General features: G+C 41.6%; 1 protein-coding gene across 18 annotated transcripts in view; it reads right to left on the minus strand.

Annotated features, from left to right (window-relative positions):
• GRIP1 (glutamate receptor interacting protein 1) overlaps positions 1 to 24,567 on the minus strand; it is a 331,858-nt gene that overhangs the window by 66,512 nt on the left and 240,779 nt on the right. For all 18 annotated transcript variants that reach the window (XM_082239511.1, XM_082239507.1, XM_082239515.1 and 15 more), the window contains 2 exons: positions 3,824 to 3,959; positions 1,564 to 1,709 (listed from right to left, as the gene is read on the minus strand). In XM_082239511.1, the coding sequence (XP_082095637.1) occupies positions 1,564 to 1,709; positions 3,824 to 3,959 (282 nt within the window). The remainder of the gene's footprint in view (positions 1 to 1,563; positions 1,710 to 3,823; positions 3,960 to 24,567) is intronic.

The raw sequence follows: 24,567 nt of genomic DNA on the forward strand, positions 1-24,567 counted from the left end.
TTCAGTTTCATTATAAGATATACTTGTACAAGGTCAGAAATTCTGAAAACTTAAATGAACAGTTATGGTTGTAACTGTAATGCAGCGTGACAGACTCATTTTTCGATTCAGTGGACAAAAATCACACACATGCAACCTAACAGTGTAAACAGAGTTGTTACATTCGAAATATATGCGTTTAACCTATGAAGTTCACCGTATGCTCAGTTGATTAACTTAATCAGAACCCCTAATTCAGATCACAAAGCTTAATTATTGACACCAAAGAACATCATAAACAGAGCACTGAAGTTCAGAATTGTTAATAAAAACATCAAATTTAATTCAACGACCAGGACCTAAAAACTAAATATGTTCAATCAATTGAACACAATCCACCGCTGAGCAATAAGAACTGAACGTACCATTGATTTCAGAAATGGTGTGCTGGGTTGCACCTCTAATTTTTATGACTGGGATGCACTGAAATGACTATAAAGTCATTTTATTTCCCTCTCTGTATGTATGACTGCGCATTTGTTTTGTACATATGAACAAGAAACAGAAGCCAACAAAGGGCTGTATGGACAAAGGATAAGAATGCATTTCAAATAAGGTCTGCCTTGCTTCCCATCTGATCTGAGTGTGATGGGACAAAACAAACAGAAAATTAGTTTAGGGTGGTGTTGGGTTAATCTACCCCACATCCCACACAATGAAATCACAGGGTGCAGTATTAGCTTCTGGTGTGAGCGCTTTTTCTTATTTCCATGTAAGTAAATGGCCAACATTCATTAATACACAGAAGAGTAAAGTGCTGCTCTTTGAGGAGAATGTTGTGATGGGGCTAAACAACTTGAAGTTACCAACTCTTCCACAGCTTCTTTTATCCACACGTATCCTAACTCAGTCAGACAGATGGGCAATTTGCTAGCGACTGAGACGAGTGAAGCTAAACATATAGTGATGGTCATGTTAGTACAAAACAATGAGGCACCTGAAACTGGATCATGTGAAGAGAAAGAGTGGGAGCTGGGGGTGGGGAGAAAGCCAATTTCAGCACCTGAAGGTGTTAAGCGTTCCAAACCATGGCATGTGGTGGCACTGTGGTCTAAACCACTGAGCCTCTTGGGCTTGCCAATTGGAAGGTCGGCAGTTTGAATCCCCGCAACCGAGTGAGCTCCCATTGCTCCATCTCAGCTCTTGCCAACCTAGCAGTTCTAAAGCACACCAGTGCAAGTAGATAAATAGATACTGCTGTGGTGGGAAAGTAAATGGCATTTCCCTGTGCTCTGGTTTCTGTCATGGTGTTCTGTTGTGCCAGAAAGAGTTTAGCCATGCTGGCCACATGACCTGGAAAACTGTCTGTGGACAAACGCCGGCTCCCTTGGCCTGAAAGCGAGATGAGCGCCGCAACCCCAGTCGCCTTTGAATGGACTTAACCGTCCATAGGTCCTTTACCTTTTTTTTTTTTTTACTATTTCAGTTTTGAAAAACCAGTAACAGTTGAACATCCCCATTAACCTCACTCATGTAAGAGTATTTTGCACACATAATTACCACAGTTTAGAGCTCATTACTTACAGACTGGCGGTAGCTCATATTCCACTTCTAATACAACTCGCTCGCCAACGTTTTTAAGCAAACTGATGATCTCATCATGGCGGAACTTTGTCAGGTTGATTCCATTCACAGATTTGATGTAGTCTCCCACATCCAGTTGGTCACTCCTGCAACACACATGCAACCATCTTCTTCAGTGAAACTGTGTTATTGTTTTTTACTTTGTCTTAATAATTAAGTAACTTCATCCTGAGCTAATCTGAAAGAAACTGGAACACTGTTTTCTTATCCATGCTAACATATTAAAGGAAATGGATGAGTTAATACATTCATAGAAAGATGGTATTTTTAATCACATCTTAGAATAACGAATACTGGGGAGAATAAGTGCCCATATAATTTATTAGCATTGTTCTGTAAGCATACAACAAAATGTTACATGGGCAAGTTGAACATCTGCTTTATTTTATTTTTTACTGTATTATGCTGTAATTAGTAAACTAATTAAAAATAAATGTGGGAAATGAACAACAAAAAAGAGAGCAACATTACTTTGAAATGTGCTGGATAAGACCTGCAATGTTTACAAGTTAAAATATGACTGTATTTTGCTTTGAATCTGGTGACCAATATCCCTTCTCTTTTGTACTGATTCACATTATTCTTAATAAAAATTATATTAGTTAGAATATACCGGCCCTGAGTTCTATGGGTATAGGGCAGTATACAGATTTAATAAAATAATAAATAGAATTAGCTGAACACTAATTATCCAAATGGTAATATAGCATTATACTAGTCTATTCAGCATTTTTTTATTTATTTATGCAGTGCCATCACGGCGCAAGGAGATTTGCTGGCAAAGAACAGGCAGGCCACTGCCCCCAGAGACTAGGAGCATAGGAAAATGCCCCATACCAGATCTAACTATTTGTACACAGCCCACTGCTGACTACAGAAACTGGCAGCAGCTCTCGAGGGTCTTAGGCTGGCATTTTTCACATCACCTCCTCCATGAAAATGCTGTAGATACTAAGGACTGAAACAGGTTGCCCTTGCATAGAGTGGCTGTATTCTACCACAGAGCTAGGCAGGGGCCGCAGAAACCATTTTGCCACTTGAGGCGAAACAAAAAGGGCTAACCTGCCCTGCTGCCACTGCCTCCGAAGCTGGTGACGGGGGTGCCGATTTGGGGGCTTCTGAGCTGGTATCCCCCCAACCTGCTTAATGGCTGCATGGGTCCTGTAGCTATGGTTCCTCTCCTATTTAGTCAAGTTCATTGATTTAGTGAAGTTTGATTTGAAATATAGTGCAGGACTGTGTTATTAACTTGTTTCGGTCATATTTAGACCTTGCCAATTAGACAAGTTAGCTCGAATACAACCCACTTAACCAGTGGCGTAGCGTGGGTTGTCAGCACCCGGGGCAAGGCAAGTAATTTGCGCCCCCTAACCTGTGGATTTGCGCCCCCTAACCCGTGGATTTGCACCCCTAACCCTAACCCCCAGATGTTGCGCCCGGTGCGGCCGGCCCCCCCTGCACCCCCCACGCTACGCCACTTCACTTAACTCTTTGTTTTACTTTATAAACAGTTGCTATCCAGTTTCAGCCAGCTGATAGCAGGAGGTCTTCTGCACAAGTCACTAACAATGCAATGCTACACATTTCTGCTCAGAAGTAAGCAACATTGAATTAAATGGGGCCTACTCCCATTGCCTGCCAACCTAGCAGTTTGAAAGCACTCCCGGGTGCAAGTAGATAAATAGGGACCGCTTACTAGCGGGAAGGTAAATGGCATTTCCGTGTGATGCGCTGGCTCGCTAGATGCAGCTTGTCATGCTGGCCACGTGACCCGGAAGTGTCTCCGGACAGCGCTGGCCCCCAACCTCTTAAGCGAGATGGGTGCGCAACCCCAGAGTCCGACACGACTGGCCCGTTCGGGCAGGGGTACCTTTACCTTTACTCCCAGGAAGTTGTATGGGAGACTGCAACCTAAATATCCTGTGCATATTTTAAAACCACATTCTTAACTGTGAAATAGGTCTCGATGTTAATTATCAAATTCAAAGGAAATTAATTATCTTGAAACGATCTTTGATATTTCAAGCATAAGCCATTCAAGGGAAGCAGGGGAGAAGATGGTGCAAAAAAATTGTTTCATTCTGTGTGTCTGTTCTGATATGCCAGCCTTAAGTTATCAGTAGATCTTTCTTATTTGTTATTGGGTTTTTTTTTAAGGCTTTCATACAATGTTCTGCTTTTTGGTTTGAGAAGTATTTACCGAGCGGCAATTCCTCCTTGACGAAGGTTGGACACTCTTGGTTTACCATCCTTGTCAATTCCACCAGACACTGTAAGCCCCAAAGTTGTGCCTTCTTTCTTCATTAATTCAACTAGTGTTGAGCCCTTGAATTCCTCTGTTGAAAGAAAATGATTAGCATTTTAGAACTTTAAACAGTATAAAAGATTTTAGTGTTTAACTTTAATTTTTAGAAAAAGTTGTAATACCAGAAATGTTTGCTTTTTTTTGGATTACTATTGGTTCAGTAGCTGAGAACATATTTACTAACCCTTGGTAGTTACCAGTGGCGAAGTAGGCTATTGCCCATGAAAGCTCATGCTGTCATACATTTGTTCGTCTTCATATTGCCACAAGGCTCTTTGTTATGTTTGGCTTTGAATAATTTTTTTAAAAAATAAATAACACTTTGAGGTTTCTCCTACAATAAAGAGGCATATAAATAAGGCATATAAATTTTATGACATAAAAGAAAAGCTAAGGTTGAGCTTAAAATGATTTAGCACTCAGAACCAAATCAGGTATCAGGCATTTCCCCAAAGTTTGTGGTGAAGAAATTACCTTATACCTTAAGGTCACACGCCAACAAAGAGCTAAGTGTGCTTAAGTGCATAGCACTCTTGACATAAATGATAACCATCTCAGAAAGCTTATTTAGATAATGATTTGTTTCGCTAAGTTCTTGCATAATAAAATGACTGCGGCTGACTTTTGAACCTTAGCACTTAAATCTGAAAAACCCATTTATGCTTAATAACATATAAAGTTTGGAATACTAATTTGCCCCTCCTTCCCCTTTTCACATGTGCTAAATGAAGTATAGTGACATTTTGTGCCTTAAGGGAAGTACAATCCATAGATGTCTACTCAGATGCACATTCAATTGAGTCCACCAAACCTATCTCAGGTAAGTGTGAACAGCGTTGCAGCCAGGTATTGAGACAACAAACACTTTGGGTAAGTCCATTATGGATCAAGCTGGACACTGCATTTGGGGGCCAGGTAGGAATTTTCCATTTGGCATTGGCCATCTGCTTTTCACCTACCTCATAGCAATCATCACAACTTTGTGAGGTAGTTAGGCACTGGGTGAGTCTATATCTTGACTGAAGGGGAGGAGGGAAGGGTGTAGCCTCTGCCTTCTCCTAGTGGGAAAACAGTACAGTGGTACCTAGGGTTACATACGCTTCAGGTTACAGACTCCGCTAACCCAGAAATAGTGCTTCAGGTTAAGAACTTTGATTCAGGATGAGAACAGAAATCGTGCTCCGGCAGCACGGCAGCAGCAGGAGGCCCCATTAGCTAAAGTGGTGCTTCAGGTTAAGAACAGTTTCAGGTGAAGGACAGACCTCCGGAACGAATTAAGTACTTAACCCGAGATACCACTGTGTCTACACCTGGGCAAATTTGCATCACCTGTATGGAAACATTCCTTTGACCATATGCTGCTGCTGTAACATACGGAAGGCAAACTACTGAGGGCTAAGAAGCAGAGGAAGGGAAATCTGTAATCAATTTTTTTTTTATAAAAAGGAATTAGGACAGAATGTGATGGCATGGCTACAAATACAAAGGATAGCTCAGTTGGTTAGAGCGTGGTGCTGACAATGCGAAGGTTGCAGGTTTGATCCCCGTATGGGACAGATGCATATTCCTGCACTGCAGGGGGTTGGACTCGATGATCCTCAAGGTCCCTTCCAACTCTACAATTCTATGACTCTTCTATGACTCTATGACTCAAATCAGCACAAAAGGCAAGGGGAGAGGAATCTAGGTCTACAAGAAGCCTCAGAACCAAAGATGCTGAGAATGACACATTCAGGTATCGCAAACAGGTCACCGACAACAGAACTGTTAACTTTGACAGAGTTTCCTTGGAAAGAATAAGTCAGGATTAAGGGGCGTGGGGGACACAGGATGACATTTTGACGATGACATAATTGTGTGGTAGCTGCAAAAATTGTGCATACATGAGCAGAACTGATTCCATAATGAATACATCTCAGAGCACTGTAAAACAAGCAAATCCTGTCTTCAGCCCTGATTATCGTGAATGAGCCTTTCTTAATTTCAGATGCTGTGCCAACTCTGCTTTGCTCGGCTTAATTTACACAAAAAAACCCTATGGTTTTGCATAGCCTGGCACTTGATAAGACCCAAACAATAAGATGCTATTTTTCTTAGGGAGCTTGAGTTCTCTCTTCAGGGCTTTGACATATAATACACTTTAGCTAACTAGAGGGGAAAGGGAAAAGTTTTGTTGCATTTTTAATTTGGGGGCAGGGTGTGTGTGTGTGTGAGATTGTGTCACCTTAATAAGTTGAGCAAGTTTGTAAAAAAAACACTACAGCAAGTAGAGAGAAAGCACCTCAACTCACACCTGTCTCTTCTGCATTTTTCTGTTATAGAGAAACCTGCCCTTATTCTTGGGTTGCACCCAACTAAGCCATGGGAGAAAAGCAATGACAAACCTAGACAGCATCTTAAAAAGCAGAGACATCACCTTGCCAACAACGGTCCGTATAGTTAAAGCCATGGTTTTCCCAGTAGTGATGTATGGAAGTGAGAGCTGGACCATATAGAAGGCTAATCGCCAAAGAATTGATGCTTTTGAATTATGGTGCTGGAGGAGACTCTTGAGAGTCCCATGGACTGTAAGAAGATCAAACGTATCCATCCTGAAGGAAATCAGCCCTGAGTCCTCACTGGAAGGACAGATCCTGAAGCTGAGACCAGTACTTTGGCCACCTCATGAGAAGAGAAGACTCCCTGGAAAAGACCCTGATGTTGGGAAAGATGGAGGGCACAAGGAGAAGGGGACAACAGAGGACGAGATGGTTGGATAGTGTTCTCGAAGCTACCAGCATGAGTTTGACCAAACTGTGGGAGGCAGTGGAAGACAGGAGTGCCTGGCGTGCTCTGGTCCATGGAGTCACGAAGAGTCGGACACGACTAAATGACTAAACAACAACAAAGCCACACTCAGAGCAGATCCACTGGAATTAATAGACATGGCATACTTAGGGCCATTACTTTCAATTGATCTACTCTTAGTATGACTAATTTGAGTGCAACCCCCTTGCCTTGTTGTTTATAAATTCAGATGCTGTGGCAACAATTCTCTGTTCTGCTCATCGTTTACTTTCTGCACATCTTTGTTGACCCAAACCACTCTGAGAACTCTCATATGTAATCAATTGTAAGGCTTAGCATAAAGGTACGAGTCCTTGAAAATGTTTACACGTAACGTGGCTAAACTCCATTTGAACAGTGTGCAGCAACCTTCCGTTTATACCAGGTAATTCAATTTTCTGATTTTTTAAGAAGTTGTGGGCTTTAAAATCAGAGATAATGCCTTTGTTCCTATATTTTCCCTACCCCCTAGTAAATATCACTTGAGAGGACATATATACAAATGCTTGTTAGCTCAATTATCAGGTCACAATATACTCATTCATTTCAGACTCAGGTTGGAATCCTATGCACAGAACAAAGAGAGACTAATATCCAAGTAAATAATAATAATAATAATAATAGTTTTTGTTGTTCTGCATAAAAGGATAACCTTTTCTTGAAAAATGAGTGATACAATTCGTGCACAGAAAAGGGTTTGCAGCAAAACATTTCAAGAGACCTAGAACAGAACAAAGGAGCAAAAAAGAGCTTTAAAATAATTCATAAGGTGTTTTCTTGCAAGGCATACTCAATATAAACATATTCTAGTCTAGCGATAAAACAAGTGAAGAATGATTTCTAAACAAACAGCGATAACTTTATCTTTCCAATTAAAAAACAAAATAGAAAATATACAGACAATGGCTGGAAGCACTGGGAGAAGTCTTACATTTAGGATTTTTAAAGCACAGATAATATTCCATCAATTGAAGCTTGATATTTTCTCAAAGTCAATTGAGAACGGTGACTGGGATTTTTAATCTCCTCCACATTCAAAGATTTAAATAAGAAGTGCATCACATTTTGAATTGGAATCCACATCTAAGATCCCTACCATTAAAGGATTCAAATGAAGGTTGCTTCAAAACTAAAATAAGACACAAGAAACTTGAAAGCAAAATGGTAGTTCACATTAGAATGTGCTGCACCCCAGAAATGCTAAACATTTTTGGCCCTTTCTGTACTGTACATTTAAAGCAGTATAATATAACTTTAAGCAGTCATGGCTTCCTCTGAAGACCCCTATTCCCCTCATGAAGCTACAATTCCCAGAGTACATTAGGGAAGAGGAATTTATTGTAACACCACTCTGGGAATTGTTGCTCTGTGAGGGGAATAGGAAGCTCCTAACAACTCTCAGCAAAGGGACGCAGGTGGCGCTGTGGGTTAAACCACAGAGCCTAGGACTTGCCGATCAGAAGGTCGGCGGTTCAAATCCCCGCGACGGGGTGAGCTCCCGTTGCTCAGTCCCTGCTCCTGCCAACCTAGCAGTTCGAAAGCACGTCAAACTGCAAGTAGATAAATAGGTACCGCTCCGGTGGGAAGGTAAACAGCGTTTCCGTGCGCTGCTCTGGTTTGCCAGAAGCGGCTTAGTCATGCTGGCCATATGACCCGGAAGCTGTCTGTGCACAAACACCGGCTCCCTCGGCCTATAGAGCAAGATGAGCACGCAACCCCCAAGTTGGCCACGACTGGACCTAATGGTCAGGGGTCCCTTTACCTTTAACAACTCTCAGCATCCTTAACAAGCAACAGTTCTCAGGATTTGGTGGGGAGGGGAGTCATGGCTGAACAAGATGGCTTTAAATGTACCGGTATATTGCAGATGGGGCCCTAGTTGCTAACAGTATTTTGCACCCAGAAAGATTTCCCATTTAAATATGTTTAAATGCATTTGAGAAGAGGTGGAGAAATCTATAATTTAGGGATTCCTGCACGTCTAACTTATACTTTTACTTTCTAATCAGATTCTGTACTTGCTCCCTGAGGTTCTGCGTAAGCGTAATGAGCTAATGGCAAGGAAGACTGAAGATAGACGTAGTCTTTCCCTTGCGCGTCAGGGCCACAATCCACCCCCCTTGGGAAATAAAGACACAATGACACATGAGCATCGGGCTGCAGTTTAAATAGCCCCCACAGCTCTCCCAGCGCTCCCATTGGAGCATCTCCCTGGGGTGACTGTGGAGCCATACTCCATTGCGAAGCCAGACACCCCCCCGACCAGCCCTAAAGAGGGGGTGTCCTGCGGTCAGCCCACAATCCTCTGTTAAAAGGATCTGACATGTGCTAACTTCTTACACAGGACTGCTCATCACCAAATATTGCGTTTTCGATTTCATAAAATTAGCCAAGAAATTGTAATGGTTATCAGATTAGAACACACACACACAAAAAGGAATTCTGAGCAATAGAGGAATAAGGGATATTTGCATTAAAAATATATTAACTTCTAGGAAGAGCCATCTAAGAAAAAAAGGTAGGATAGTAATATTTTTGGTGCTGTTATACCCCATTAATTCTAACCATCTGTCTGTAAAATATCAACTCAAAAGTACCAAACGCTTGTCAAAATTTTGACAGGTCTCAGTTAGGGACCACTCTCCCCTATTATCTCCAATGGATCTCTTCCAGAACAGGATTTTAAAATTAATCGGAAGCATTAGCACTTGATTCTCTCTGAGCAGAGCTCTTGTTTGCATAATATATTGTTCTAACTGGTTGATTTTATCTGACAAAGAAAGGGAGGCACAGACTACTGTTGATAATAGCGTAACAGCAATGAAAATTGTGTAGTCCAGGTTGAACATGCTGTACAGTAACGGAAAACACAGCTAGTTTTGCTGTGGCTTTCACAAGTTTTGGAGCAGGGTTTGATAGTGCCAAAACCCAAATATTCAGCCTCAAATTCATTTCCCAAACTATCAGCAGTAATTCTGTCTGACCCTGCTTCTCTCATATACGGAACTTGTCTCTTCTCTTAAGATTGTAGAATCTAATATACAAATGAAAGGCAGCATCTACCTTCATAAAGGCATTCATCCGAGAATGGAAATATACTTCCATGCGTAAGAGACATTTTAGCAGAGAATAAATTGTAACAGTTCCTTCTTAGTCACTTGACAATCACTGCTGTACTTCTTTCCACTATCTTGCTGTATCTGCCATTGGAACCATTTTGAAACTTCTCTTGATTTTGATTTCCACTCTGCAGGAATAAGTCTTCTAATCCACTACTAGCTTGAGTATTGTGGGATAACCAGTCTCCTAATAACCAACATGCTTAGGTCTAATTAAAGCATGAAGGGGTTACATAGAGTAAGCTATTCTGCTAGAATTACCTAGGTCATTTCCTTTTACTTTGGGAGTAAATAGGTAATAAAGCCTATTGTTCACCCTAAGTCTACCTGAGAAACTCAACATGTGAAGAAGCTTGAACTGCTCACTCCAGCTCAGTTACATGGCTCTCTTGAGTTCCTATACCAATAATTTAGGAACTTTCACTGCTTTGTAACTAAACTAAGTTTTACTGCCTGTGCAGCTTTTCTGATTAATGTATGGAAAAGCACATGAACCAGACCTTGGAAGGGTTTATAAGTAAACCAATTTTTAATTTACCAAAGAGATTTAGGTGAGGATGGTATGTGAATGCTGTGAAGGATGCTTGAGCAGCACTGAGCCCACAATAACCTCCTGTGTGGAAGCCCCCCAAGAGACAAGTGAAGCAAGACTGCAAAAATAAAAATAAAAAATTCAATTTATAAAAAGCAGGGGCATTCAAATTTTATTACCATCTTTATTATAGCAATTTTCCTGTGGCACAGTTAAATGGAAGTGTATCCTGCCTGTTCACATCACTTTTAATATATTTGAGTGAACTTTGATTTATTTCAGCAACAGCTAAAATCTTTGATTCTTTTTTACACTGAAGGATATAATAATAAATGCAATTAAAATGGAAAATGAGCCGAACTCTACAGTTTTCAATACATTTCAGAAGGATCTTGTTTTCTGCCATTCCAAGTTTGTTTTTTTAAAAAATAAACTTGCCTACCTGTGCACTATATGATTATGAGATCTACTTTAAAAATGTTGCTAGGCAGCAAGTTCTCTCTTCCTACTGCGTTCACTGGGTGACAGACAGGAGGACAGAGATTCTGTATCTCTAATAGTTCTGTAAAAGAAGGGTTTCAGCTCTGTCACTAGCAATAATTTCAATTTCTACATCGCTATTAAGAATGCAGGAAACCTGTCCTTCTTTGGACCAGGACTTCAGAAGGACTACTTCCTTCTTGTAGCATGAAAAGATTCTGCACAGCCAAACGTCTCCATAGCCCATGAAAATATCACAGTCTCTTGCCCATGCCTACTTAGCAATTTCCTTGCAGTTAATTTGTGATGCAGCAGCTGAATGTGTAAACTAACAAAATCTATCTCGTGTAAGGGCAACTGAGGGCCAGATCACATGACCCTCTTGATGCCTTAGCCATCCAGTTATAAGCTTATCATGGCACAGCTTGCTTCCAATTGAAGGGAACTGCATTAGTGTGATAAGGTTCTATCTGTGATAAGCTATTGTACTAGTTATCACATGAGAAGCATGGTGTGCCAACTACAGTTTCATGTCATTAGATGGGATCAGTTTCTAATTCCTGCTGACTCATTCTGTAATGGAGGCAACCAGGGAAAATGCTGCTACTGATAAGCAATTTTGTAATGACCTTAATTTGTAAAGATTACAACAAATGTTAGCAGGATTCCGGGACGTGGGCGGGGGGACAGGGCGGGGAAAGACACAAGTCACACATTCCCAACACCCACCCACATGAAACCTTCCATTTCCCAGGATGCTGCAGTTTAATCATTCTTCCAGGTAAGAATGCCACTTTATTCTTTAGTCCTCCTCTAGGAAACACAGGAAGGTTTTCCCCAGTACAGCCTGCCATGCTAACTTCTCATATGCTCCATTTCCAGATACTACATGTCAAAGTGAAGTGGAGGAAGCCAAGATGTTCCAGCAGTGCTCTCTCCCCAACACCTGGCAGCCTGCATTACTCCTGCATAGTGCGCGGTTACCTGTATTTGCTTATTCAGCCAGCGAAAAACACAAGCAGTTGTGCCCTTTGTGAGGATCCAGTATGATGAAACAATATACCGGGGCCTGTAAGAATAACCATGTGGACATGATCTAAGGGTACTTCTTAAGGTTTGTTTACACACAGCAATTGCACCCATCATTTATAGGAGAGTTCTATGTGTAGTTAGGGACACGGGTGGCGCTGTGGTCCAAACCACAGAGCCTAGGGCTTGCTGATCAGAAGGTCAGCAGTTTGAATCCCCGCGATGGGGTGAGCTCCCATTGCTTGGTCCCTGCTTCTGCCAACCTAGCAGTTCGAAAGCACACCAGTGCAAGTAGATAAATAGCTACCACTCTGGTGGGAAAGTAAACGGCATTTCTGTGCACTGGTTTTGCCAAAAGCGGCTTAGTCATGCTGGTCACATGACCTGGAAAAACTGTCTGTGAACAAACGCCGGCTCCCTTGGCCTGTAAAGCGAGATGAGCGCTGCGACCCCAGAATCGTCCGTGACTGGACTTAACGGTCAGGGGTCCCTTTACCTTTCTATGTGTAGTTGCAGGTTGCTGAAGACATGTCAGCCCAGGACATTTTCCTGCTAGAAACAAAAGAAGAAATGTCATCCCCATGCCTCCTCCCCTGTGTGCCTGGCATCGTGGTGAGTGGAAGTGGGCACTTGGGTGGAGACATGGTATAGGAGGAGGCTAGGGGTGACATTCCTGTTTTGCTTCTAGTGGCAAAACACTAGAAAGCACAGAGCAGGCATGCAGCAAGAAGAGGAGGCAGCAGCCAACAAGTGCAGAAGGTGACAAGTAGTGTCCCCCCAGAGAGGCCAGATGGATCACTTTTCCCGGCTATTGGGAGTCTGCTGCCCTGAGGCAATTGCCTCACAGTGCTTCATGGGCTGGATGACCCTGCCTGTAAAGAGAAGGTGTAGCCTGAAGCTTGGCTACATCTAATGAAAATGGGAAATTACCAAAAGCTTCCTATTGCCTATAAACTTGTTTTGCATAATTAAGCACTGTAGTGTTGTGATGAAAAGGAATGTTCAAGGGTTTACCACGAGAGATTTGCCATTGATCTGGATGAATGAATGCACGATCAAGTTCTGAGTGTGGAGACAAGTGATTGCCTTAAAAGGGCATCATTTGATAACTACATGAAGGTTCACATTAACCTTTCATTGACTCGGCTGGTACAAGGTAGGGAAAGCCATAAATGCACAAATAAGCTACATCCTACTAGAAACAATTACTATTGACACAGAGACATGCACAGTACAAGCCCCTGAGTATTGAAAGGCAAGAAGACCTTGATCAGAAGGGAAGAGCTAGTGTTTGTCCTTTCCAATGGGAATCATGGTGAGAGAGTTTTAGTCATATATTTTTTAAAAAGAGCCAATGCATATAAAATTAATGAATAAATGTACTGAAGTGTGCTGTTGCTTCTGCTACAATTAGTATATTTATTCTGTTCTATAATCAGGTTTTACACATAAAGTATTTTTTGTTAAGGAATGTCCCTAGGGGCATTCCAGTCTATCACCAGCTTTAAAATGGCAAGTACGCAATGTCTTTCAAAGGCAAGTTAATTACAATTAAAATGGGAATTGAAAAAACAAACATGCAACTTCCTAAATAAATAGTGCATACTACTACTAGTAGTTTCCTTATGCAACGAGCCTCTAGGCAACATACAATACAACAGAAAACAAACACTAAAACTAGTGGAGTTCTTCCCCCGCTTACAGATCAAATTGAGACTTAAGATCTGCCAAGGAAACCTGGCTGGCCATCCCACAACCACCAGACTATCACTTGGAGACTCCATGGAAGTGGACGCTCTCAGTGGTAGCACCCACCTTTCGGAATGCACCCCCCTGGGTAGTTTGAGAGGCGGAGCCAATAACTAGCTTTAAATACCTTTTAAATAAACAGAAATTATTATTCCTTAATAACATATTATCCATGGTAGCCTTTGCCAACCTCGGGCCTTCCTGCTATTTTGCATTACAAATACCAACAGTTGCAGGACAGCATGGCTATACTTGCTGGGGCTGATGGAAGCTGAGGGCACCAGGTTGGGGAAGCCTGATCTATGGTATATAATTTACTTGATCTATGGTATATAATTATATTCTGTTTTTATTTAGCTCGTAAAAGAGTTCTATTGGACCATTGGTGCTCTATGAATTTATATTGATCCCCCCTTCCCAATTATATTTTATGTAAACCGCTTAGAGATTTCTTTTTATACTGCAGGACGTAAAGTTTATAAATAAATACATAAATCTGAAATGCGAACAATTCAAAATGATGCAACCAACCAACAACAACAACCAAAAAGCAAGTGTGAGCACATGGCACAATAATATAAAATCTGAAAACCCTAATAGAACCTAAAACATGTCCCCATAAGATTTAATAGTGACTAAAATTAGAGGAGTTAAAATGAAATTAAAATGTTATTAAAGGATCTGGAAGATTAAAAGGGACATTATAGCACGTGTTAAGTGAGTCTCCTTAGCATGGGCTCCTTTAAGCATAGGGGCTAAATACGGACCTCTACACTTCTTTTGTGGCCCCTGAGATTCTCGGTAGGCCACAATCCCCTCCCCAGGCCATGCACTCTCTCTTCTGGCTGCAACTCTCAGCAGCCCTGGTTTGCAACCTGCTTGAGTTTTTTTGTGTGTAACTGGAATGCATTCTCTTGTAATCCCAGATGGAGGAAAGAGAGGGGCATCTAGCCAAGGTGAAATTTGCATTCATTGCCCCACCCACTTTTGCCTCTGGCACCACCCACCACTGGCAAGTGGCCCTAAGTAGAAGGCTGCCCCAAAGTGAGATGTGGCCTTTGGGCTGAAAAGGTTCTGCACCCTTTCTCTTTGGGGAGAGCGTTCTACACATGTTGGAGTGGGAGGACCACGGAGAAGGATCTCTTTCCTTGGTTGTCACCCTCTTGGTTGTCACCCTCTGTCAAGAAGGCAGTTTCTGCATGTGCTGTAGAGGGAAGTGAGGGGCAGCTGGGGCTCGTCAACCTGACCTGGGAAGGTAGTCCATTCAGGACAGGCTTCCTCAACCTCGGCCCTCCAGATGTTTTTGGCCTACAACTCCCATGATCCCTAGCTAGCAGGACCAGTGGTCAGGGATGATGGGAATTGTAGTCTCAAAACATCTGGAGGGCCAAGGTTGAGGAAGCCTCAAGTCTAGGAGAAGGAAAACTCTTGATCCTAAACCTCTGCTGCCTTGTGAGAAAGGCTTTGAGAGTAAACCTTGAGTGGAAACCCATACCTACTGTCTTGAGGAAAAACTTTGGGAGAAGCAAAGACTAAGGACTGCACAAATCTGGATTCCCTAAATGGTTGGATGGCGCCTTGTACGCCTCCTTCCAGCAACTTCTTCAACCAAGCTGGTGCCAAACATATTGCTCTGCTTCTCTTTGGTTCACAGTGGTGAGGCTGAGAGGGAGGTCCTATTGTTTGGGCAGCCCAGGACCTCCTACCCAGGCTCTCATCCCAAGGTGGTGCTAACAGAGCAGTTTGACTTTTCCTCCATCATCTCTCAAGACAGACAGATGCCAACAACAGACACACATTTTAGGAAAGGCCCTGAAGACACTTCAGGAAATGCAAGCTTTCAATAACCACCTAAAAGCAAAATGTTAGGTGCTACCCTAATTTTAATCCAAAGCTAATTCTAGAGAGCTGGAACGTAACACTGAAAGCCCCATTTTTACTTGGTATCAAGTGTACCACTACAGCATACAATCCTTTTAGGAACATCCTAAGGAATGCAACAGCTGATCAGGGATATATATATATATATATATATATATATATATATATGACAGAGCACCTTGTTCATATGTTTAAATCAAGATATGGCAGTTGTTTCTGCATATTGGTTTTTTAGGGTGGCATAGTTCGCAAATGACGGATTAGAGTTTTCTGTGATGAATAACATATTTCACATAAAATGACCCTCCAGTGTGAGAAAAGGGTATGTAGGGAATGCGACTTTCCAAAATGTTGAAGATAAATGCAAAGTATTATTGGCTTTCTCTTTTCAGGGAAAAAAAAATCTTTTTCAATTATGATCTAAATAAATTTCCAATTTTCAGCACTGATAATAGTACAGACTTTTTCATTTATTCTGATCAGTCCTTTGGTTTTTATACATCAGGGGTTTATTGACAATAAACCCTTTCCATATAAAAAGTAAGTAAAATATTTTTTGCTAGCGCACTTTTCGAACAACAAAGGAAAGCAATTAATAGGGACATAACATTACATAAAAATGATTTATGGCCTTCGGCTATCAAATACGTAGAGATGAGGATGACTGCACCAAATAAACAAAACCAATGGAGTTAATGATCTTGTTTATCATGGAGCTTGAAGGAACCTTTTCTAATTTCCTGCAACAAGTTAACTTTTTTCCAGTGCTATTCTAAACAAATTTCCAATTTTCAGCACTGATACCAGTAAAAATGATTTGTTGAGGGAACTATTTCTTTTCATCTGCTCTTTGGTTTTTATATATGGGAAGTTCATTGGCAATGAACAGTTAGTGTAGAAAAATGAAGTAAAATAGTAAATAATATAATAAAAATGAATTTATATACTTGGGCTTGAAAAAAAACTATCTTGCCTTCCTGCCTTTTGTTTTTAGAGCTCTCTGGTGGAATCTGTATACTGTATAATAATTATAAATTATAAAATTCTTCTCCATTCAGGTCACTTCAAATGTAGTACCAGACTACAGCTGGAAGGCAAAATTATGTCTTTGTTTGATGATTGGGAAAAATTATTTGTCCCATTTGTGCTTCCAAACCTTCAGGATTGTCACTTTTAAGACAAAGCGTTCATGATAAACATGCAATGTACATTAAGTGATGGGAATTTCATGGAATATTTGTAGATAGTTGGCTACTTTGCAACATAGCAAAGTATCACCTATCCACCATTTTAAAAATGTTTTAAAATGTTTACCAGGAAATTACCAAACAAAATCAAATCTTCCGCAGGAAATAAATATTAAACTTTGAAAACTGAATCCATTTCCTTAGGGCAATACTTCTCACCCCCCAAAAAATCAAATAAACCTATTTTCTGCTAACGTATTAATAATTGTTAAACTTACTCAAAGTAGTGGTTTCCCGACTGTGGTTCAGAAAACCTGAGGGTTCCTTGGGAAAAGCTCACCAAGTGTTCCTCAATGGAAAAATGACTTATGGTGGATAAGTGTCCCAGAAATGCAGATTGCCCTGTACTATCAAACCTTTCCCTGTGTCACGGTCCGGTTCATGGGCGGTAGAAGTCGCAGCTGAGGACATCGGGGACGGGGGTAAGATGGCAGGGTGGGAGCAGGAATGGGAATCCAGAAGCCAAGAAGCCAAGAGTCTGAGGGTCAGAGATCTGAGAGTCAAGAAGCCAAGGGTCCAAGGATCAAGAAGCAAGGAGTCAAGGAGCCAAACACTGCAAGGCAGGGAATGTGTTGCTGTGGCAAAGAGCCGAGGGGAAATGCTGACCTTCTAACTCTTCCCAGCTCTTGCCACCAGGTGCTGTGAGTTACCAATCAGCCTCACCTGTGCGGCCGTGCCTTGCCTGTTCAGAACAAACTTAGGAAAGCCCCAGTCCTGCAAAATCCTATTGGTCACAGGGCTTGGCTCCTGCATGCACTCCTGACACCCTGCAATGCTCAACTGCAGGTGAGATCACTAGAGCATTTGCATTAAAGCAGGCTGTGAAAATGGGAGAGCAGTTTCAGCAAGGTGCTCAGGAAGCAGGTGACATTCTTCAAACCTTTGGCCTCAGGAGAGGGCATACCTTGATGAACAGTGACAGAGTTGACAGCAAATTTGTGTGTTGAGTGTGTGTGTGTTCTTGTTTTCCTTCCACCATCTGTGTTAACAGAGCTGCAAACCCACACATAGTATGCCACTATTTCCCCCCACAGTGCCTCTACTGTCACTCCAAGGGCACCGCGGGGATAAAAACTATTGTGGTCCTCACTGGCCAGAAATACCGGGTATGTCCTAGTATGTCTTCCATGTACATGGCCCCCATTTTTTTGGCTCAAGGGCCACACTGACAGCCATCCCTCTGAGGGACCCATGCCAGCAAGTGCACACACTGGCACACAGCCATATACTCATATAGCATGCATATACAGGGATGGACAAGCAACCTGCACACACCCAGTGGCATAGCGTGGGGGGTGCAGGGGGGGCCGGCCGCACCGGGCGCAACATCTGGGGGTTAGGGTTAGGGGGTGCAAATCCATGGGTTAGGGGGCGCAAATCCACGGGTTAGGGGGCGCAAATTACTTGCCTTGCCCCGGGTGCTGACAACCCACGCTACGCCACTGCACACACCTACATACTCAACTCAGCCATGTTTTTTGATCCCAGGGGAAGCAGTGGTGTAGGAGGGTCTCCTCCTGCTCCAGTCCTGAGGAGGAAAATCAGAGCTGCTTTTTTGCCTTTACAAAAGGCCCATTCTTCCTCTGGTGCAGCTCTATTCTTAGAAGAGCAGAGAAACTTAGGAAACTCTCAAAGCTCTTCTAATAACAACAGCATGTCAGAGGGGAAAGATCTTTTGCAAAGCTGAAAAAAGGTGACATAACCCAACCACACGCTTATAAGACCAGTGAAGAGGTTGAAACCTTTCCACTCTGACAAGCACAATAAAATTGTTGGAAGGGTGCTGGGGGGGGGCACGAGAAGTTGTTTGGGAGCAACCAATTGGCCATGGGTCATAGGTAAAGGTAAAGGGACCCCTGACCATTAGGTCCAGTCGTGGCTGACTCTGGGGTTGCAGTGCTCATCTCACTTTATTGGCCGAGGGAGTCGGCATACAGCTTCCGGGTCATGTGGCCAGCATGACTAAGCTGCTCTGGCGAACCAGAGCAGCGCACAGAAACACCGTTTACCTTCCCACCAGAGCAGTACCTATGTGTCTACTTGCACATTGATGTGCTTTCGAACTGCTAGGTTGGCAGGAGCAGGGACGGAGCAACGGGAGCTCACCCTGTCATGGGGATTCGAATCACCAACCTTCTGATCGGCAAGTCCTAGGCTCTGTGGTTTAACCCACAGTGCCACCCATGTCCCAGGGTCATAGGTTAGCAATCCCTGATATTTTAAACAAAGCAAGTTAGGTGTAATAAGCTTAGACTTAGTTTCCTTTTTTTCAGAATACCATGCTTTCAAAAAACTACTAACAATTCTCAATAATAGGTCAACATTCCCACTTTCTAGTTCATTAGCTATCTTTCTATTCTGCCTCACAAAACTACTTTACCTGTTAAAAGAAAAGTGCACCAGGACCTATTTAAGTTCTGACTCAGCAGCACAATCTTATGTGTGCTCAGAAGTAAAGATCACTGCATTCAATGGTTCTTTCTCCCAGGAAGATGGGTATTACATTGCTGCATAAATCTCAGTTTTTAGAAGATGATGATACATTGCCCAATATCAGAACAATTGTTTTCTAGAACATTTTTATGTGACTAAATAGACTCGGACTGATAAAGTTGATCATGTGATATACGAGTATAATTTTTCCTGCAATATTTTCAAGGCATTAGAGCCAATAGAGCACAACAGGAATTTAAATCTAAGCTGTGTGATTAATTGCACTCTGTGATTTGACATTAGTAGCCAATCTTGCGGCACAGTAGGATGCTAGATTAAAACTGAATTGTGAATGAATCCTATCTTCCTGACCTTTGCAAATTTCTCCCAAGGAAAGGTTTTTACACTTTGAGGTCACTACTGACACCATCCTCTGTTTTAGATGGATGCTTTCATAACAACTTTTCTATCTACTTGTGGAGCCCATGTTGTTAAATATTTACAACATTTATATATCTCACTGGGCTATCCCTGAAGAAGCACTGTTAAGTTGCTTGCCCAATTACTGGAGGGTCAAATCCATTGGCCACATCCATAAAAACTTGATAATCTGTTTGCTAACAATAGCAAATAGAAGATTACTAAGAAAGTAGCAATTTTCTTCTAGGTTGCTATAAAATGTCAACCAAGTTTCCTTGCTATAGCCATCATGTAAATTGATGTCCTTGTTACTCTTTGTTTTATATTGCATTGTCACCTTGCTTTATATGTTTCTTGTTTGCTTTTCATGAGTTATAACTTAAATAAATGTGACCTATCTATAAAAGTTGAGCCAATAAAGCCTCTGACCTATTTGATACAACTTTTCACACTTTCCTTACAACCACAGTGTCTGAGGCATCTTTGAGATCGTGTGGGGGAAATAATGAGGTCAAGCATGTAAGAAATGAATGACGTTGCATCAGTTACAGCCCCATGGAAATTATTGCCCATGGACACACCAGTTTTGTTGGAAATGACAGCGTCTAAAGATGGGCTCATAAATGCCTCTGTATCATTCAATATAAAATTCTGAAATTGCTGAGTGAGGGAGACTTGCATGCATGAAATAAGTAGTATGGTCCAGTGCGCAGAGAATTGTAACGAGATTGTGGTTCATCTGTGATCTGGAGAGAATAGCAAGGAATGGGGGCAATTGGGAAGAGACTGTATCCTGTTAAAGGTTGTAATAACTGGAATTAGGAAACAGGGATGGTCAGAGAAGAAGAAGAAGAAGAAGAAGAAGAGTTTGGATTTGATATCCCGCCTTTCACTCCCCTTCAGGAGTCTAAAAGCGGCTAACATTCTCCTTTCCCTTCCTCCCCCACAACAAACACTCTGTGAGGTGAGTGGGGCTGAGAGACTTCACAGAAGTGTGACTGGCCCAAGGTCACCCAGCAGCTGCATGTGGAGGAGCAGAGACGCGAACCCGGTTTCCCAGATTACGTGACTACCGCTCTTAACCACTACACCACACTGGCTCTCAGAGAAAGATACTTCAGACTTCTGGCCTAGAAGCGGGGCGATTGAGGCCTCCATGGCTCAGATCTTTATCCGTCACTGACCAAGTCACTGCTATAATGGGATCATGACCTTATCTGAGTGATGAAGAACATTAAATAGAGACCTTCAGCATAGCCACGTCTGAGGCTTTTCCTCCAGTTCCAGCTAGCTTCTGCTAGTGTGGACATCTGCACTAGGGCTCACATGCATTAAAGACAACTCTATGTTTCATCCTTCATTGATGAAGTCACAGGTGAAGATGGGCGTTTGCACAACTGAAAAGCACTGTATCTGAAGCGAAGCTCAGTGATGCGAATGCAGTGTTTCTATGTTGGTTGCTATATACTAGCAAGTCAAAATTTGAAGCTGTGGTAATCAAGTAGTGAACATGCATTTAGGGAGAAGCTCTGTATCTGAGCTTTCCCCACAGCAGCTAGAATATTCATGAACATTTTACCCACTCTAGCATAGAAACCCCTTTCCCATTAATATTTGCTCACTCTTCCTGTACGCCATTGAATCCGGTTCTGTATTTTAGCATTTTCCTCCAATAAGTAGGACAGTAGTAAGCTAAATGGGAGCAGATGGAGCTGCAGATAAATAGACCAGGCAGAGCAAAAGCTATTGCAGTTCCATTACTGTATGTCGCCCAGGGCAGGAGAGGTAGGCTAAAAAAGGTTTTCCTTTGGCAAGGTCCCCAGAGTGAAGCCAGATTACATGGGGTAGGTCCTGTGAACTGGATAAGACTCTTAGAGCAGCCAGCAGGAAAGTTATTTATCACCATCTTTACATCAATAATTTCCTCACCTATCAAAACAACCGTGTGCGTAAAGTGCCTTCTACCATTTTTCTTTCCATAATTTAAGCAATCAAACTTCAAATTATCATAAATCTGCCATGATAAATACATACATACATACATACATTATATATATGTATATATATTATATATATGTATATATTTATATATATGTATATATATGTGTATATATATATATATTTATATATATATATATATATATATATATATATATATATATATATACACATATATATACATTATATATATGTATATATATATTTGCAATGGCATGCCCTGTTTATTTATGGTGTCAGCAGTTTTCTCTGCTCAATTCAGACATAGAGGATTAGATTCAGAATGTACTTAGGCATTTCCCTAAATCTTTTCTAATTCAAGTACAGTAAGGCATTTTTAAGCATGCACCCCAGTACTAATCTGAACAGAAGTAAGCTGTTTTGAACACAGACCAAAATTTTCTGACCCAAATAATCTGCCACATGGTGCCAGGGTGCATTAATTACTATAATATTGACTATGACACACAACATACAGCAGGGAATTTCTCAGTTCTTGTTCTGTAGAGTATTCTCAAGGCATATACTTTAATCACAGAATTAATTTTGGCATTAAATTAAATGATAGGGCTAAACAGTAATTCAGTTTTACAATGATAAACGATGCTCAGAGAGGGGATAAGCCTGACAAAAGTTTAAACTGTAATTTGGGTATAACCAACCTGTACGTAATTTTAATTAACTGCCTTTACTTTCATTAAATCTGAATATCCCTATGAAAGAATCAATCATTTGTTGACTTTGCACAGCGAGATAACAGGATGAAAGTGACAGGTATCCTCATGGCATGAATCACACACTAGCTGTTTAAAACAATAAAAATAAAAAGAGCACTACAGGAGAGTCGATACCCCATTCTTTGCACTCCCCCTGCAAACTGACTAAAAGAAGAGTGGAATTAACACGTAGCCTGTGAAATGATTCAAGCACTGCTAGTGCTATCAATGCAGCTCCATTTCACTCTTCATTTCCCTGGTCCTATGTGGGAAGATGGTTTTATTTTATTTCTCAGCTGCCTTTTTCCATAAGGTCCCGGGGCAAGTTACAACAGTATAAAAATACAGTACTAAAATCAGTTTTTTTAAAAATTGCAATCAGAACAAAAGGGTAGGTCCATATACAGTGGTACCTCAGTTTACATACGCTTCAGGTTACAGACTCCGCTAACTCAGAAATAGTACCTCGGGTTAAGAACTTTGCTTCAGGATGAGAACAGAAATTGTGCTCCGGCGGCGCGGCTGCAGCAGGAGGCCCCATTAGCTAAGGTGGTGCTTCAGGTTAAGTGTTATGTACTGAAGTTCTCACCCTGGGCCAGCAGGGGGATACTGTAGATAGTTATGCAAATGAAGGATCGAAAGTGACGTTCAGTGATTGGATAGTTTGTATGCAAATGAAGGATCGAAAGTGACGTTCAGTGATTGGATAGTTTTAGAAAATGGCAACAGTTACATTGTTTTGGACCTTTATATAAGCAGGCTGACTGAGCTCCTCAGTTCACTCCTGTTCCAGCTTACAGTAAAGAGCTGCTTTGGAAGAATCGCTGTGTCGTCTGATATGTTCGCCCACAACTTAACATTAAGTACAGTTTCAGGTTAAGAACGGACCTCCGGAACGAATTAAGTACTTAACCCGAGGTACCACGGTATATAAATTCTCTCTCTCTCTCTCTCTCTCTCTCTCTCTCACACACACACACACACACACACACACACACACACACACTCCTGTTGTCATTATTGATCTATATCTATATCTATCTATCATCTATCTATCTATCTATCTATCTATCTATCTATCTATCTATCATCTATCTATCTATCGTCTATCTATCTATCATCTATCTATCATCTATCTATCATCTATCTATCATCTATCTATCATCTATCTATCGTCTATCTATCTGTCTGTCTGTCTGTTGGAAGCCACTCACAGTGACTGGGGCAAACCAGTCCAATGGGTGGGGTATAAGTAATAAATTGTTGTTGTTGTATCTCATGTGTTAAAGGCAAAAGCAAATGATTCTTCTCTTCAGCATATGATGAAACCTGTGCAATGAAGGTACTAGACACAATTCTGTGGCAATGAAATTCCAAAACTTAGGGGCTGCCACAGAGAATGCCTTCTCACGGGCTGCCACCCCCAGGACTCATGAGGTCGGTGGAACTACCAAGAAGGGTCCTGTGGTAATCTCCTACGACAGGGATGTCCAACAGGTTGATCACGATCGCGTTATCCTTAGTGATCAACCCCAAGAAACCAAAAGCTCAACAACTTTGACTCTTCCCCCCAAAGAAAGATCAACAACCTTGGGTCTTCCACCACCCCAAAAAGCTCAACAACTGCCAGTTTTGTTTTAGTGGGAGTAGATCGCAGTCTCTTGGAATCTGGACACCCCTGTCCTATGAGAACCCATGGCTTAAATTGTCAAAAGACCTATAACCTTTCTACAGAAGTCCTAGCCATTTCCCCTTGTTTCGTGAGAGGGAGGAATGCAGTACTCCTTTAACCTACTTCACAACGCTTGCCTTAACTTATAGAAGTAGTGCACAGTAAAGAAAAACCCAGAGAAATAGAAAGCTATTTCAAGGAAAAACTAGAGAGATCATCCACAGAACAATCTGTTTATAAATAATATTGAAAGAGGCACTCGTTTTCACACATAGCTGCGTTATAAAATTGTACCTAGTTGTTGCCATGATAATTTGTGTTCATCGTTTCAAAATTCAGTATACGAATCACTGAAATGGAAATCACTTTAAGGGTCACCTAGCCTGATCCCAAAGCGAACAGAGGAAATCTGCTGCTGCAGTGTCTCTGAAAGGTCCAGAAAAACTCTGCCTGTTCTACAGTTACAGTTTTTAAGTACACTAGACATCATTTTGCCAGGCAAAAAACTTACCACTGGCAAGAAGACTCCAGCAAGCT

Source organism: Podarcis vaucheri, assembly GCF_965113315.1.
Source record: "Podarcis vaucheri genome assembly, chromosome: 10".
Taxonomy (NCBI): Eukaryota; Metazoa; Chordata; class Lepidosauria; order Squamata; family Lacertidae; genus Podarcis; species Podarcis vaucheri.